Genomic DNA, 17392 nt, shown 5'->3' with positions numbered 1-17392 from the left:
CTGGTGCCTGGTCTGATATCCCCAACCTGTGCTGCCTCAGGAGCAGAGGAACACCAACCTTGGTTCCCTTGCCTTCCAGCCTTATTTTTCCCATTGACCATCCCTGTCTAATTCCTTGTTTGGCTCCTGCTGCCCAGTTGCTTATCCAGTGGGTTTGGTAGATTTTAAGGAATGTCCAAGTGTGGAGATTTCAGTAGTTGCTCAGCAGCAGCATCATGGAAGATGGTTCTTGGATACAAACAACACCAAAGAGCAACAGTTACTGCAGGGAGCTCCCAAAATGAAAATGTTATTGTTGTATTGAGGTAATATTTCAATTTTCACCGATCCCAAATTGCTACTGAACTTCTTCCTTCCCATTCTCTTGCTTGGATTCACATGTATCCTGATATCTCCTGGGGAATCAGCCACGAATAAATGAAAATCTTCAAGTGACATGGTTCTGGTGTGCACTGGTTTGATGTGAATATCTGAATTTGGATCATTCTTTAGCATTGGAAATACTTAATACTTAAGTACTTTGTAAAAAATTGTGTTTAAAAGCATCTGTGGTGCTGTCCATAATTTTTTCTAGAATAATGAATTTTTGTAATGTTTATAAAGGGTTGGTGTAGAGTATAAGATCCTTCTGTATATATACGCGTGAGTGTATATATATATATATATATATATATACACACGACTCTTATGTTCCTTTGATACACCAAAATAAGAGCTTATTAAACAGCAGTAGGATGAAACCAGTTACTTCCACTTCTTTCTTAAATTGGAGTTTGAAAATGAGCCAAACAAGAAGTTAATTTGTTTTTTCCTCTTAGCTAATCTTGTGTGTATTTGTGTAACTTTCACCAAAATTAGCTTATTTACAAATAAGCATGGGGCTGGGATGCTGCAGGAGGGAGTCCCTGGCACTTGGGCAGGCTGCTCAGCTCTTGGAAATTATCATCTCCAGCGTTTGGGGTGAGTGGGGCAAGGAGAAGCTGCCCAGTACTGCTGGAATCTGAGCAAGGGACACAATGCAGGAACTTTGAAGTCTTCTGGGCTAATTTTTTGCCTGATGTCAGTGAAAATGCATTTGAAATTTAGAGAGACCAAAAGGAGGTTGTGTAGGGTGTATTTTATTTTAGCTGCAGAATAAATGCAGCATTCCAATGGTGATGTCTTGGCAAAGAAAAGACATTCAGACCACTTCTGTGAAATGCAAAAGTGACAGCAGTGAGAACAGGGATCTATTGCCTTACAGATTTGCTGACAATTCATGGGGAAATTGTTGGGAATGAGGAGAATTTTAGGTGTAAAACACTGCTTATCAAACATGTTTTCCCACTGTGGTACACATCTCTTGCCAAAACATGTCCCAGTAGAAGTGAAGGACTGGTTAAATAATTTGTCTATCTCTTACTGGTCTGTCTTGGAAAACGATTCTCATGCACGGTGAAATTATTTCTTTTCCCTGAACATAGGAACTTCATGCATTTTCCACTAAGGTTCCTGTAGGTTTTCATAACCTGATTGATTCTATTTTGCATAAATGAAAAATACCAATAATTTTCCAGAATTATCCCCGCTGATCAGACTTTTATTCCTTTCTTATAGCCCAGGTGAAACTCACCGCTGTTATTGCTGAAAGTTAAGTTTTAGAGATAAAGGTTAAACATCAGCAGTAGAGACCTTTATTTTTGTATTTTTAACTAAAACAGAGGTGGTGCAGTTATTTTTGACATTAAATCCTCTCTAGCAATTTTAGTAGAAAGAAGCTGCATGTTGATAATTTTAGTGTCCTAATGCTGCAATGAAATAAAAATAAAGCACCATAGAACATAGATATTAGGTATTCAATGTGAAATCAAGATTTATTTTGCTTTTCATGTGACACTTTCTACAAAATCCTGAGAATTAGTTTAGAGGGAGCCCATTTCTGCCATGATTATGTGGAAAGCTCAGGGAGGTGGAGGACACTGGTGGTGGGGATGGAGCACAGCTGGGGTGGGAGTGCAGCTGGACACAAAGTGTGCTCCCAAGGTGAGGGGCACAAGGAGTGACCCAGGGCATGGGCTTTATGTAAAACAGCTTAAGATGGTAGCTCAGAGCAATTACATGCAGAGTTATTAAACTGGGATTATCTCCCTGTTGCTACCCTCTTTAAACAACCCAGACATGTTTTGTGGAAATTTAAATGCATTGTAGCTGGGATTTTATGCCAGCAAAATAATGTCTGGAGTTATTGTGAAGCTTTGTGCTTGAAGGCGAAGGCCTCTTACAGGCCATGGGGGTATCACATAAACAAGAAGGGAAGCATAAAAGAAAATAAATTGTCAGTAGCATCAGTCACTGCTTTGTTGGTTGTATTTGAAAACTTTTATCAGGATGAAGAATATATAATGGAGTACATTTCCAAGAGGATCTCTTTCCAGCTGTTTTATATGCTACTTGAGGGGGGACAAGTTAGCAAACCCAGCGTTTTTGTAATCTTCAATTGAAGCTTCATTTGTTGTGGGATTATGTTTAAATGTTACAAGGGAGTGCAATTCTTTGGCCTCCAGAGAGATGGAGCTGGGTGGGGCTGCCAGGGTGCCGGGAAATTTCACAGGAGGATTTTTCCCTGTTAATTTGCAGTGAAACTCAAGTGCTGTGATTTGTATTTAGCCACTGTTTGCAGCAGTCAGGAATTGCTTTTTACATCCCTAGCGTGTCAGAGTCAATTAAGTCTGGCTTTGCTGCTTCTGGGATAAGTAGGTGAGAATTTGGGTTTGGCTGTGGGTGTTCTGAAGTGCAATATGTATCAGTGATGGGGAATCAGCTTGTTTGTGCTCCACGAGGGACAACCGTGGTTTTTGCAGGCACTCTGTGGGGATGGAGCCATGTGTGTGCTTGGTTTTTGACACTAAAATTGTTGACAGAAAGGCAAAATGCTGATGTCCATTGCAGGTTCCAAATGGCAGCTGGCACAGCCTGGCAGCAGATCCCTCCCTCCTTGTCCTGCCGAGAATGATCCCACGCACCCCTGTGACACCGGCTCAGGGTCCTGCAAGGGCTGGCTCCTTACCGAGGTGTCCAGGGGCTGTGCCAGTGCCCGGGAGATGCTGTGCCCAGGGCAGGCTGTGCCCAGTGGAGGCTGAGCCCATGGGAGGCTGTGCCCAGTGGAGGCTGAGCCCAGGGCAGGCTGGGTCCAGGGCAGACTGTGCCCATGGGGAAATTAAGTAGGCTGAGCTGTAATATTCTTAGAGCTGTGTTTTTAAACAGATATAGGTTTTTTAATAAAATCTCAATTTATAATTATTTTTATTTTAGAAATAGCATTTTGCGTTCTCCTGTGCAGTGAACCCCCTGGGTTACATGCACAGAACCATCCTGATTTAGAGAGAAGCTGCAGAGTGCTGTGTGCAGAGCCCTGTTCTTGGGTGGATTTGCCTGGATAGCTGTGGGATGCACCTCAGGAGCATGCTCTGGGTGGGGAATTTGATCATCCCAGGGGCGTTCTTCCAACACCTATGCTGCCCCTGCTCCTATCTGATCCCCCTGTCTGGTGTTCCAGCATGGTGCTATGGTGTGTTCAGGCTGCCCTGTAGTGCTTGTTGACCTTCTATTGCCCTTTGACCCTGGACTTTCAGTCTGTAGGATTGTAGGAGACAAATCCTTCAGGGATAATAAATTCTCAGTATTATTGCTCACATAGCAGCTATTGCTTAACTGTTCAGAGCAGAGGGCCATGGCAGCGTTTCTGTGTTGGGTGGCTCCCGCAGAATAGGGACCCACTGGGTCTGGGAATTGAATTAAACTGTTCCAATCAAGAAGTATTTCAGAAGTGAGTGATTAATGGGGATGTGCAGCCTTGGTTTCTCTGAAAACCTTATAACAGCCTTCTAGGGCCTAAAGGGGCTCCAGGAGAGTTGGAAAGGACCTTAGGACAAGGATGGAGGGACAGGACATAGGGAATGGCTTCTCACTGCCAGAGGGCAGGGCTAGATGGGTGACTGGGGGATGTTGTTTGGAGGCAGTTTTGCCCTTTAAGCTCTTGAATTAAAAATGGGATTTGAAACACAGAGTACAGGTTACCCCTGTGTTGCCTGAATTGTTCACATTGTCCCAAAACACCTGATGCACCAGTGCAGCTGCCATGGAGTCAGCTGGGAGTGGTATCATCACCAAGAAATGCAGCTGGTGAGAGGGACTGGGCTAAACTGGGAGGGGGACTATTCACTGGGTTTTACTGGCAGCAGGAGCTCTCATAAGCAAGTGAATTAAACAGGTAAAGTCAAGAAAGTTGAACATCTCCCAAACTAGTATAGCTGCAATTACAGAACACCTTTTTTGAAAAGATGTCAAGAAACTTATTTTTGTTTTCTATTTGTTTGGTTGTTCAGTAGCCCTTTAAGTCTTGGAGATAGTGGAATGGTGAGCATGTCTTTTGATGAGTATTCCTCCTCCCCTAAATGGGTGAGGTCGTAGGAGCAAAAGGTATTTAATGAATTATGATGGAGAGTTAAGGGTGAGAGACTTGAAGGAACAGGTTAAGACTCCTAATTAGATGGAATATGGAAGTGGAAGCCACAGACAAGACCAGGGAAGATACTCTTGGGCTGTTAAAATGAAATCTGTTCTGTTGTCTGAACTGTGGGAGTGTGGGATGCTCTATTTCAATGGAAGGGTGTGGATCTATCCCATTCCATGTGCAACTCAAGGCAGTTTGGAGATGGGAGGAATACCTCTCCACTGTAAGTGGATGACTTCCTCACTGTTGAATGGGTAGACTTCGAAGTGCCACAAAACCCCAGAAATTAAGGCCAGGTGTGAGGTGCTTTTATTTCCCTGTTGGAGCTGCCAAAAGAAATGCTCAGGAGCTGAGGAGTGCCTGGGTTTCCTGGCACTGTGGTCTGGAGAGGGTCAGACAGCACCAGGATTCTCCTTGGCCAACTGCTGCCCCAGCTCTGGGTGCCTGTTGGGTGACAGTGGAAGGGAGTGGGATGTGTTTATCCCTATTCCCAGGCAGTTATTCCTTGGCAGGTCAGCAGCTCTGGGCAGGCAGAGGTGCCCATTCATACCCCACTTGCTGTATGTCTTTTGACTTAGTTAAATCCACTCCCAGCAAAGCTAAACTGTTTGGGAAAAAGATTAAACCAGATAGTTTGACTAATTGAAAATGAGGGAAATCCTCTGTTACTGTGAACACTGGGTGTGCTTTGTACTGTGTTCTGCTTTTCTCTAAGCTAAATAATTCTTTTCTCTATGTGTATATCTACAGATAAAGTAGATTAATTTATTGTAATCTTAGCTGTGGTTTTAATAAGGCAAAGGAACATTTTGTTACTGTTGATTCCTGGAGTCCTCGGGGAGGAAAAACTTCAGGAATACTTGTTGGTAATAATTTTTAAGGGCAGCCCACAACCCTGGTTTTTTGAAAATTAATTACTTCCAATAGCCCATATGCCATGAATAGAATTGGTCAGTCAAAAAGTATCTGGAGTGAAAGGAAAAGCAGGGACAAGGCATGTTGGCATTGCTGGGATGGTTGGCCACTGCGTGATAATTCAAAATAGAGTTAAGAAACTGATGTTTCCAACAGAAAAATATATTTCCAACCAAAGTGAAAAGCTGAATTTCAGAAGTGTTTTTCCATCTGTTGCTGAAGAGGTCCCACTGTGCAGGTAACAGTCCAGTAAAAAATTCAATAGGGAATTTGGAATCTTTTCAATAGGGAATTTGGAAGCACTTACGTAGAGAAACATTCAACAGCACTAAATTAAAATACACATTTATGTGACTCTTTTTTCTTTGTCATTTGTACAACAGTTGCTTATTCTTAAATATCCTTGGTTAGATGAGTTCTTATTCTTTTCCTGCTTCCAAGCCCTTTCATTTTGTTTTTGCAATGAAGATGTAACAATTTATGACATCACATTAATATCCATGGCAACAGCCTGTAAAGTGAACAACATATTGCATTTGCATTGCAGAACCAGCAGTGAGGGAGACGGCTCCTGCTGAAATATGGATATGGGAAAGAACTCCAGCAGTGAGCACAGGGGATGCCTCAGAAGGAGAATTCTTTTGTAGTGGTCAAATGTGGTCAGTTGGCTCAAATTTTATAAAAGTGATCTTTAGAAGGAGTCCCAAGTGCAGAAAGATCAGAAGTTGCAGTACTTTTTTTGATCGAATAGAAAGTTAAACCACAACTTTCTATTTCTGTGTTTTCCTCTGGGAGCCTGCTCATCCCCAAGGGAATCCTGCTCAATTGGGCTCTTGTTTGCAGTAACACTCAAAGGAGAGATCTAACACAGCAGGTCTGGCTTTAAATTTATAATTGCTGTATGTATGTTCAGCCTTAAAGATCATGAGAAAAGCCGAGTACTTGGTAGTCTCAGTCTGTAAAATCTTGTAGTTGAATTTATTACTGTGTGGAATTCCAATGACTCCTCTATTTCAGAACAGCTTTCAAGTCCTCAGTAATTTGCTTTTTCCATTCCTAGTGCCATGTTGCGTCTTCCTCATTATTTTTCCTCTGTAATACCTTCTGTTTATAAACAGGAGTAAATAAACATGTTATTATAAATAAGAATGTGCTGCTGAAGAATTTTTTTTTTCTGTCCCCATCTGAAGGAGCATCTGCAGTAGTCCCTGCTTAGAAAGGCAGGGGTGGGGAGGCAGAGTTGTTTCCTACACTGAGCTTTTGCTGTTTGGGGCAAGTATCTGTTCAGCCAGCAGAACTAATGGACATCAGAATTTTCAGGGATCTTCCAGAGCCTTTCCCGAGGGATCACACATTTGATCAGATTATTTTTCAAGGAAGTTTCTTTGCTTTCAAAGTTGTTTCATATAGAGGGTTTTATTTTAAAAGGAGTACTTACACTGTTCCCACTCAAACCTGCTCTCTCCTAATATGTTTATTATTGCACGTGGTCGATTTTTTCTCTCTCAAAGTTTTATTTTTAGCCTGTGTGATCTTGGATCCTTTCCTTAATCGAAAAAGCAGCCCCTGGGTGAAGAGCCCAGACCGGGTCCCAGCCAGCTCCCTCTGCTGGCTTCCTCAAAGGACAAAAATAAATTTAAAAACCTGCTTGAAAACCTGCTTGCCATTCTGATGCCTCCAGTTCAGGCCCTTCGCTGGCGGAGCTCAGCACAAAACTGTTATTTTGCTTCTGCTTCTGTTCAAGTAGCAGCAAACTCCAGTAAACATTTGCTTACAGAAGAGCACAAAGAATTTTGGCATGTTTTATGGGGAGTAAAGAACAAACAAAACGACAAAAAAATATGCTTGTTTTATCTTTGAAGTCTGTTCTGCGTTTTTATTCTGTGCCTGTGGTTTTGAAAGGCTCCTGGCCTCTCCAAAAAGATGCAGATATGAGTGGAAAGGTTCTCACTGGCACATTTATAAAAAGATACGTCATTTACGCTGTTCTTCTTAACTTACGATGCATTTTCAGTTTTTTCAAATTATTTCCAAAAATGGTTGCAAAACTAGGAGTATTTTCTTTTGAAAATATTTTTTCCAAGTGTTTTATTTACAAGCATCAAGTCTGACCATAACCATTTTTGCACTGATGTTGGTTATTGTGCAAGCCTCACCCTGTTTCTGAAGTATATAAAACTTGTAAGCTAAAATTTATTTTCTAATTGATAAAAATCACAAGCTGAAAGTCATATATGAGAAGACCTACAGGATCATGTTATGGTTTGGATTGGAAGGCACCTTTGCTTAATTTTACTACTCAAAAAACCTGCCAGCAATATTAAATTTGGGTTTGCCTGCTGCTAACCCTTACTTTTGTATTTTTGGGGATTGTTAGTTGGGGTTTGGGTTTTTTGTGTCCCTCAGCTTTTGCTGCAGCAAGGTTTTAAGTACACAAATTGAAAAGTAAATTTTGTTGATTATTCCTGTAAAATATAGCAAATTCCAGCAGGGAGGTAGGAAAACAAGTCGTAAAATAAGCTTTAAAACATTAAAGTATGTATAACCTATAAAAAATATATTTATTCACATCTTTTCCACACATCGCAACAGTAACATGAAGAGGACTAATCTAATATGTTCCATGTATAATGGAATTAATGTTGTAGTTCACACGTACAACCTTTGGCTATTTTGTGTGGGGAACATTATGTGTATTTAACACCGGAAACTGCTCTAAAAATATTTCCTGTATCCCTTACTTAAATCCAAATCTTGTTTTCTCACAATATAGTATTACAAGTAAGTTAAGGAAAATAAGATTTGCTAATGAAAGTTGTTATTTCTATAACCATTAGGTTGGGGGAAAAAATAGAAGAGAATAGGAGCCTGGGGGCTGCAAGTAGTGATACAGGACCAAAAGCAAATGTGAACTGCAGAAAAAGAAGCACAATACTTAATTTTTATGCAGAAGGGTAAAGTTAAATTTGAACTGATGGAAACCCAAATGTTGACTTGGTTAAGTCAGCATAAGGCTGAGGTGGAAATACCACCAGTTCTTGTTCTGCAGAGCAGAGGCCAGCTGGGTGGAAGCAGAGCTCCGGGGGCCTGGGGAGACCGGGCACGTTACACCCGGGATTCCTCCGTCTCCGTGGATGTGTTGGAGATCTCGTCTTTCCTCCAGCTGTCATCCTAACATATCGATTAAAGCTGTGGCACGCAGCAGTCGTGGAGCAGCGAGGACTTCTGCCCGCGCTGCCTTGCTGCGGGGTGAGGATGGGGCCGGTTCCCTGGCCGCGGCCCTCGGGCCGGGGCCGCGCTGCCCTCCCTGGACGGCGGCGGGAAGCGGCGCCGTGGCGGCCACTGCGGACAGGGACTCGGGCACGGCGGCGGCTCGTGTCCGTGTCCCCTCGGGCACGGCAGCGACTCGTGTCCGTGTCCCTTTGGGCACGGCAGCGACTCGTGTCCATGTCCCTTTGGGCACGGCAGCGACTCATGTCCATGTCCCTTTGGGCACGACAGCGACTCGTGTCCGTGTCCCCTCGGGCACGGCGGTGACTCGTGTCCGTGTCCCCTCGGGCACGGCAGCGACTCGTGTCCGTGTCCCCTCGGGCACGGCGGTGACTCCTGTCCGTGTCCCTTTGGGCACGGCAGTGAATCCTGTCCGTGTCCCCTCGGGCACGGCAGTGAATCCTGTCCATGTCCCCTTGGGCACGGCAGCGGCTGCTGTCCATGTCCCCTTGGCCGGGGGAAGCTCCTGGGATCGCCCTGTGGATGCGGGGGTGGATCGCCGGGAGGCACGGCCGGAGGGCGCGGTGGGATTGGGGCCGGGGCTGCAGACCGGAGCGGAGTCGCCCGTGTGGAGCCGTGCGGGCGCTCCTGAGGCGAAGCCGTGTGGAAGGGCAGGGGGAGCTCAGCCCGGTGCCGCGCTCCGAACCGCGCTGTGCCCCAGCGGTGACGTCCTGCATACTTGGGAAGTGAGGGAAGGCTCCGGCTTCCTTTCGCTTTCCAAGTAGGGATTAATAGGAACGGCGTTTTTCCTCAGAACAAGCCCTGTGTTACTCGGGGATGGCTGAGCTCCTCTGATTTCTCTGGAGAGACTCGCTGCCCTGGTACATTCCGTTACCTCCAGGAGAGCTCTGGGAACAGAGAATGCAGTCAGTGTCCCATCAGTGCTAGTAAACAGCAGTTGTGTTTACAGAGGAAAAATACAAGTCCTCCTCATCGCATTGATGGTGCTGAGGAAGGTCTCCCTGCTGCACAGCCACTGCAGGAATTCCATATTCTTTGAACCTGGGGAGATCAAAAGGCAGAAGTGGGGGTTGCAGCTGATGTCTGGAATTAAGGGTCACATTGGCTGTAAGGCCCAGGTCGTCACTGGAAATGGAAATTAAGAAAATTTAGGCGATTTGGAAGGGGAAAGGAAATAACAAATCAAGTTTGGAGAGTACAGGCTGTTTCTGGGATTAGGAAAGCATATTATACTTTTGAAAACTGTATTTACCTTCAAAGTTTTTTAGGTTGCTTTTATGTTCTTCTTCTGCCTTTAATGTCTTTATTCCAAAGAGTTGAAGATGTAATGGAAAATGAAAAGTTCAGAAATGTGAGAGGAAATTCTAGAAACTCCAAGGAGTAAAGTTAAGAAAATACTTATTTTCTACTGGCATTCTTAGCCTGGTACATTTTAGGAAATGATGGTGAGAATCTCTCCAAACCCTTAGTGCCTTGTCATTATGGTCAAGTTATGCTTTTCATTTATAGGAAATACCTCTGCAAAGAAATATAAAGCTGCTTGGAAATAAGACTGCTTAACACAAACGCATGGTAGGACAAATGAAGCAGCGTAAATCAGGGATTGGAGGGATTTTCTGGCATGCGAGAGCAGGTTTCCCATTGCACACAATGCTTTGCTTTGGGAAGCTGTGTAAACCACATAAAATTGTGCCTTATTTCTGTTCCTTTTACTCTTTCTGGTGATTATAGAAAGCATTCAAAACAAAAACCACACGGCAAATCCATGGTTTGATTTGGAATCTGTCCTGTCTCAGGAGCGAGCAGCTCAGCTCTCTACACAGCTTATCTGCATTCCTACAGAGAGAGGAGACTCGAGCTGTAATTGCAAAGAAATGCTCGTTCTGATTTCATAGATAATAATTTTGGTTAACCAAGCTGCTGAGAAACCTTCCCTGTGAAGATCTGGCTGTGACGTGCTCCGGTGAAAGGCAGGAGAGGCCGTGAGGGAGCTCAGGAATGTGAGTGTGTGGGCCAGGGAGAGGATGTAACATTTAATGTATATTTTATAAGAAACAACTCTATACCTACTGGGATTGAGGAAGCGATAAAAGTATTACTTTAAGTAGTGCTAACACAATCTAAGTGCAGATAGTTACCTACCATCTGTTTTTCAATAAATAGCTATTATGCTAATTTCTGTTTCAATGCGCAACAATTAAAGCCTCGGAGTATTCCTGTGATATTCAACAGCTGTTGCCTTTGAAGGTTTTATTTATCCTTCTGAAGTGCAACAATTTTAGTTTCATAGTCAACTCTTCTTGCAAGTGTTGGTTTTTATATCGAAAATTGCGGTGCATTGAGATGCAAACTCGGGCCGTGCCTGAGCAGCAATCTCCAGCCATGGTCTCCATTAATATTCTGATTTTCCTGGAAGCTGTTAAGGATGCCTTGGGAGGACATGTATTGGAAATGCTTCTGTGCATGTCCAGTGAATATTCCCTGTATTTAAAAATAGGAGAACACAAATGAATCATTCTGGGGAGCATTTGCACTGTTTTGGTTCATTTTGTGATGAGCTGACTTGGGAAAGGAAGCCAAGATGGATTCTCAGGCCTGTACGAGTGAGCAGCACAATTTCCCTACGATCATAACCAGCACAAGGAAATTAGATCTCTAAGTGGGTTGAATCTGATTTAGTAATAAGTCAATTTAATCACTAATGACTTCAAACGCAGATTTTACAAGGTGATCAATGGCAGTATAGCAATGATCGATCAATGGCGTTGTCTTTAATTGGGTTTTTATGGGTATAATATAGTTTTTCAGAATTAATGTACCATTGCATTGTGTTGTTACTCTCTTAACTCAATTTTTTAGGAGAAATGATGCTTCAAAATGCTTGTTGGTTTTTGAAATATTGTTTTAAGGGTACGTTAATAAAAATAAAGATGAAAAATTAAATCCTCGCTTTTAGTAATTTTTATGTCTGATTTTGTTGGAGTTGTTTAGCCATGTGTTTTTAAAACATTTAAAAAACCCTACATACTTCATATTTCATGGCAGTGAGGAGGCAAAATATCAAAGACTGGGAAGGAGCATGTGCTGCTCAGAACGTGAATCTTGAGGAGCTGAGTAAGTCCCTGTCCTCAGCAGTTTGACATAGTAATCTTCCCTGGAAGTAATCTCCTTGTCCCATGTGTCCTGCTTTAATCTATCAGTATTTCTGCAGTGTGCAGCAAGAAATTGATTTTCAGTAATTTTAATGGCTGAATAACTGGTGCTGTCCCAGAGTGTTTTTTCATATTTGCAGTGGCCAATGTGGTAACTGAGGGCAGTGTTCCGGATAATGGGTTTCATTAGCTCTGATGCCTGAGGTAAAAAAGCAGTAGGTGGGAATAAAGCCTTGTTTTTGATGTCTAGACGTTCATTTCAGCTGTTGCTGCAATATGATACATTAAAAGGAAATATGTAACATAGCTCTGAGGAAATATGTATTCTTTGAAACTAATTCTGCTTTTAAACTGCACAAGGCAGTGTGACCTGAATTATTAAAATGTGGGTGGCTGGATTTCTTAAAGGTATAACTGTCTCTGCAGCGCTGACACAGCCTCGACTTGCCTCCTCTCCTTCCTATATTTCTTTTAAGTAAAATATGTCAGTTTGGCCACTGAAGTAGAACAGAGATCTTATTATCTTTCCAGTATCTCTGCTGGGAGACCTAAAATTATTGAAGTATTTGCTTTGATATTTTGCTGTGACTTTTCTCCTTGAAATTTTTATAATGGATTTTTTTTTTTTTGAGAACATGGCTAGCTTCATGAAAATTGTTGGACGCTTTGAAGACCTTAATATCTCTGACTTGAAAATAAAAAAAGATCCAAGCCAAGTAATTGCTCATTAATGTATGTTTAAATTATAAATTTCCCATGTAAGTCTAAATTATTGTAGTTGCCTTTCATTCTTTTAACATCTCATCTTCAACAATAAACATAAAAATCAACACAAACATTTTATTCATTTTTTGAACTTATGAAAACAAAATCATAACAAATGCCTAAAAACTTTATATATGAAGGCTATTGATTAATTCCAATTCTATTTGAACACCAGCAGTGAGATTGTACTTCCATTGTAATCCATTATAAGTGTCAGATACACGTTTTTCTTGTTTTGGATTTTCTGCTATTCTTGATAGTTTTGGTTTTTTTTTTTTTCTGAGAATCCAAATTTTTAGAGACAGAATATTAATAGACTTAGTGGTTTATTGTGGGAGATGATTTCATAAAAAAAAAAAAAATACAAAAAACTTAACTACAGGAAAGCAGTTGCTTCTTTTGGTGAGAAATGATGTGGTGAAGTTCTCCCTCTGTTGCAGGGCAGTGAGGAGGGGATGGAGCTGCCTATTAAAGTAAAAGCTTCTCCCAGGTGTCATCCTTTTCCAGAGTGTACAGAAGCTTGAATAGGGTAGTTAACATACACAGAAATACATGTTTATACCCAGAGCTCTGGCTACATGTGTGCATAAACCTGTCCCAGTGGAGGAGCAGTCACCTAGCAGATCACTGGTGAGAAGGAGCCTGGGCTCCTGGAAGTCACCCAGCCTGACACCTGCCCAGGATGGGATTGCTGCAGACAGGGATCACATTAGCCATGGCTTTGTCTCCCCCATGGCCTGGCAAGGAGTGACCCACAGTTTGTCCCCTCTGCTTTGCTGCCTCTCCAAATTCTTGTCCGCTGCTCTGACTTCCGTGGAGGAAAATTGTGCTCTGTTGTGCTTTCTCTCACTAAACATTCCATCTGTCCTTGATTGTTCCCCTAGAAGTTCTCTGTTTTGAAAGATGCCTTTCACACCTGTTGTTCAGTGTTGCATTTGTTGGGTCTAAAGAGAAATATTTCAACTGAAGTAACAGAAATGCCTCCAGGACAGGCCAGAGGTGTTCCCAAGTTTTGGAACCTGCACAACACCTGTGTTTTGCTGGCTGTGCCTGGAAATGCTATCAGGAGCATGGGAAAGCTGAGAGGGGCTGGAGCTGAACTTCTTGAGTGTTAAAAGCATTAGAAATCATCATGCAGACAGACAGAGACTATTTCCTAGGCTTCAATTTGCTATAAGGAATTTAAAATACTCTTCAACATCCAAAATCTAGTTAAATAATAAGTGTCAGGAACTTTGGAATTTACAGGGATATTGTAATTTTTAGTGTTTTGTCAAGCTTTTTTATTGGTCACCATATGCCTTCTGAAATTGTAACTTGCACAAGTAATTTCAAGACTTTTCTTGAGGAATCTGGATCAGGGAGCCAAAGAGCAGAGAGGAAGTGAAATGCTGCACTTCTGATTTTTCCTCTTCATTTTTATGGCATCAGACATATGTATATGCTCTTAATTGTAAGATGTATTTTTTTAGTAGGATAAAGAAGCATTAGAGATAATTACAGTAAGTATAGTGCTCTAATATATCTGGGAATTAAAGGCATTATTTATTATAGGAAAATGGTTATGGCAATGTCTTATGATATACTTAGAGTTAAATTTAATAGGGAAGTAATTTTATTTCCATTTAATATATAATTTATGTGAATTCTGTGTACTAAGAAAGGCAGTTTGGGAAATTACAATACTGAGGGTTGATACCATTCGAGATTTTCCCCTTTACCCTGTCCCACTCCACTGCTGCTCCTCAGCCAGTCTGACCTCATGGCACACTTGACCCTTGGGACTTGGCTGCAAGGTTAACGTTGCTTTTCCCTGCTTTTCTTAGGATTTTGGACACCCTCTTCTCAACCATTCCCTCTGCTGAGTGCAGGACAGCCATGGATGCAGCTGTGGTGGTGGGAAGGGAGGGGGAGTGCTGCCAGTTTCCATTCCCTCATCCAGTCCCTCCTGCTGTGATGTGTAGTGCTTTCATGTCTGGGATTGTGGAGGAATAACAGCTAGGGTAACCCGGGGAAACTGAGCTGGGAAAAAGAACACAGGTGATGTCCAAACACAAAAGAATTCTGAATTAAAATTACCCCAACTCTGCAGAATATTACATTCAGTGTAACAGTAAAGCAGCATGATCTGATCTGAATTCTTCTGAAATGGCAAAATTATACTTGCAGAAAATAGTTCTGAGAGATGCTATAAGCTGTGATAGGGTCCTGTTAGTCTGCTGTGTATACCTGAGAGCAGGTAGGGAGTTAGAATTGAGAACTTCAGAAGTAGTGGGAACTTTCCTGTAAAATCAGATTTGATTCTTGTCTCCCCTGTTTTGCATCAAGTTCCTAAAGCAGGGGCAGTACTGGCAGTACAGCCTAGGATAGGGTGAAACTGCACAAGAACTCACTGCTGGGTAAGAGTGAATTTATTTTGACTTTTACAGGTTCTGTCAACTTCATGATGTTGTCCAAAAATTAGACTTTTTAATTAAAATATTGAATTGTCATGCAGGTGTGATCTCTCATAGTGTAACTAATATGTAGCTTTTCATATATTTGAGAATTATGAATTTTTAAGTGCAAGACTCGACCTGTCTTGCAGCTTCTGGGGCTTCAGTAGTTTGAGCCGTTGAGAATTTATCCATCAATAATTCTTACCATGCACGGGTGTTTTAAGTGCCTTAAGCACAGTGTTTTACTCATGAAAGCCGAGGCCATGCAGAGTTCTGTGCAGTAAATAGCCATGGCCCATTACATCCTCGGTGTCAGGGAGGCTTGCAGGCACTAAAGGCTGCAGTGGTTTCTGAGGAAAAGCTCCGCGGCTGCTGCTTGTGCCCAGGGGCACCGGTCTGTGTCTCCACCCTCCCGGCAAGTCCTGTGCTGTCCCATAAGGTCATTTTAGGTACTGAAACCGGGCTTTTCCATTCTGCACAGAGAAAGAGGTTCTGTTACCGACATTAACATATCACAACATTGCACAATGCAAAAAAGATGCCTTTTATTGTCTGTGTGTGAGTTACAGCTCCTGGAGAAGCAGCAGAACAGTGGCTCGAGGCTTTGGAGGCTGCTGACAATACTACTATTTTCCATGGAGCACTAACTCGTTAGAAGCTTGCCTTTAAACATGGTTGTAAACTATTCTGAGATAATCATCTCTGTGCGATAGACGCGCTGCTGGGAGGTCTCGTCCTGCAAATTGGCCAGGGACGGGTGTGAAGTATTCATTGCTTTTAAGGTGCAGTAGAATTTTATGTTTGCACTTTTAAAGATCTGCCGACTACTCCTGTGAAATTGAAATGACAGAACTCAGACAATTAACAAATTCTTACTCCTTGAAAAAGTAGTTTTATCATCTGTTTTCACTCCGCGTCTTCTGGCTGAGTAAGATTTAGAATCTGGTACAGGCATACCAGAAATAGTGCTACTCCTGGTTGTTTTAGCACCTAAAAGCCATGAGTAAGGACAGCAGATATTTCTGAGAGTTGTCTGTCCTTCAGGTGTCTAATTCAGGCTGCTCTCTACTATGAGAGATAATTAGACTTACTTTTTTAAACTCTGAAATTTCTGCAGTTCAGCACTGAGTGTACAGTTTTTATTTTGGCATAAAATCTGCTGTGTATTGCTAAAACTGCAATAGTTGAAGGCAGTACAGTGGAGGAATTGCACTTGAGTGTGACAGCGAGTGGTTCAGGGGAGTTGTTTCATGTTGTTTCAGTTATGTAAATTGATTTTACACCTTTAATGATTCACTTTGTTTCTTGATTGTCGGCATCTGTGGTTAAGTTTTAAAGGATCTCTCAGCAGTGGTGGCAAAGAATGATCGTGCATTCCTCACCCCTGTACTTCAATACGGAATGCTACAAACAAATGGGTTTGCTTTTATGCTTTTGTGTTTGGGTTTTTGTTTTTTTTAATTCAAAGGCTGTGTCTTCGGCAAGCAAAGATTAAAGCTGCTTGGGTGATATAAGTAATAGTTGAAATAGTTTAATGAAACGTTCTACTTTGAAAACTAAAGCTGTTGAAGATATGTTTTGGATAAATGTTTGTATTTCCCTATTCTGAGCATATTGACATTTTGTGTTTTTGTAGTGGTGGAAGAAGGATTCTGGGAGAACGGACTTTCCTATGAGTGTAGGACCCTGCTCTTCAAAGCAATTCATAATCTTCTGGAAAGGTAAGAAAAACTCCAGTGCTCTCACATATTTATTTTTGATACTTAAAATCATACAGGATACCTACAGAGCAATTATATTATTATGGATATTAAACTACATTTTTTTAGAGTTAGGCCTTGAATCCAAGAGAACAGGACGGAGGTCTCTTAAGTCATTGACTCTGGTAATTTATCATAAAATGCCGTGCAAACGAATTAAACACTCATAAAAACAATAACGTTGCCACATATTTCTGCTCGGATCTTTGCTAAGGAGCTGTTTTAAAAGCAAAGAAGTAGGAGTTTTCACCTTCTGGAAGTGCCTAGAGAGTGTAATTGTATCTGACCTTCAGTGCCTTGATGAGGTTAAATGATACACATCTTAAAAGCTCTTAACTCTCTTCTCTCAATTATCCTAGTCACGTGAATGTTAAAATTTGACTACATTTGTGCACAGTACTCAAATATTCAGGGTGAAGCTTAACAGATCCTGGCTCTGATGAACCACACATATATATATATAAAACTTGACTGCAGAGTTATTCTGTTATTAGTTAATAGGCTTATGCCCTTTTTCTTCTTAAACCAGCTATCACCTTTTAAGATTACTGAAGATTATCTTGTTCTCCAGGCCCATTGAGTGGGACATGGCATCTTGGGCTATATAATTTTATTCTTTCTGTTTCTGCAGCTCTTCAG

The 17392-nt window shown here is 41.8% G+C and overlaps 1 protein-coding gene across 1 annotated transcript in view; it reads left to right on the top strand.

Moving 5' to 3' along the window:
* The window catches only part of MED13L (mediator complex subunit 13L), a 167586-nt gene that overhangs the window by 62951 nt on the left and 87243 nt on the right, over positions 1–17392 (top strand). The window contains exon 3 of the mRNA XM_021549848.2: positions 16630–16714. Within this exon, the coding sequence (XP_021405523.2) occupies positions 16630–16714 (85 nt within the window). The remainder of the gene's footprint in view (positions 1–16629; positions 16715–17392) is intronic.

This window comes from Lonchura striata, chromosome 18 (genome assembly GCF_046129695.1).
Source record: "Lonchura striata isolate bLonStr1 chromosome 18, bLonStr1.mat, whole genome shotgun sequence".
In the NCBI taxonomy this organism is placed as follows: domain Eukaryota; kingdom Metazoa; phylum Chordata; class Aves; order Passeriformes; family Estrildidae; genus Lonchura; species Lonchura striata.
Note: the sequence above shows the minus strand (reverse complement) of the source record. Positions and strands in the feature narration are given on the sequence as shown.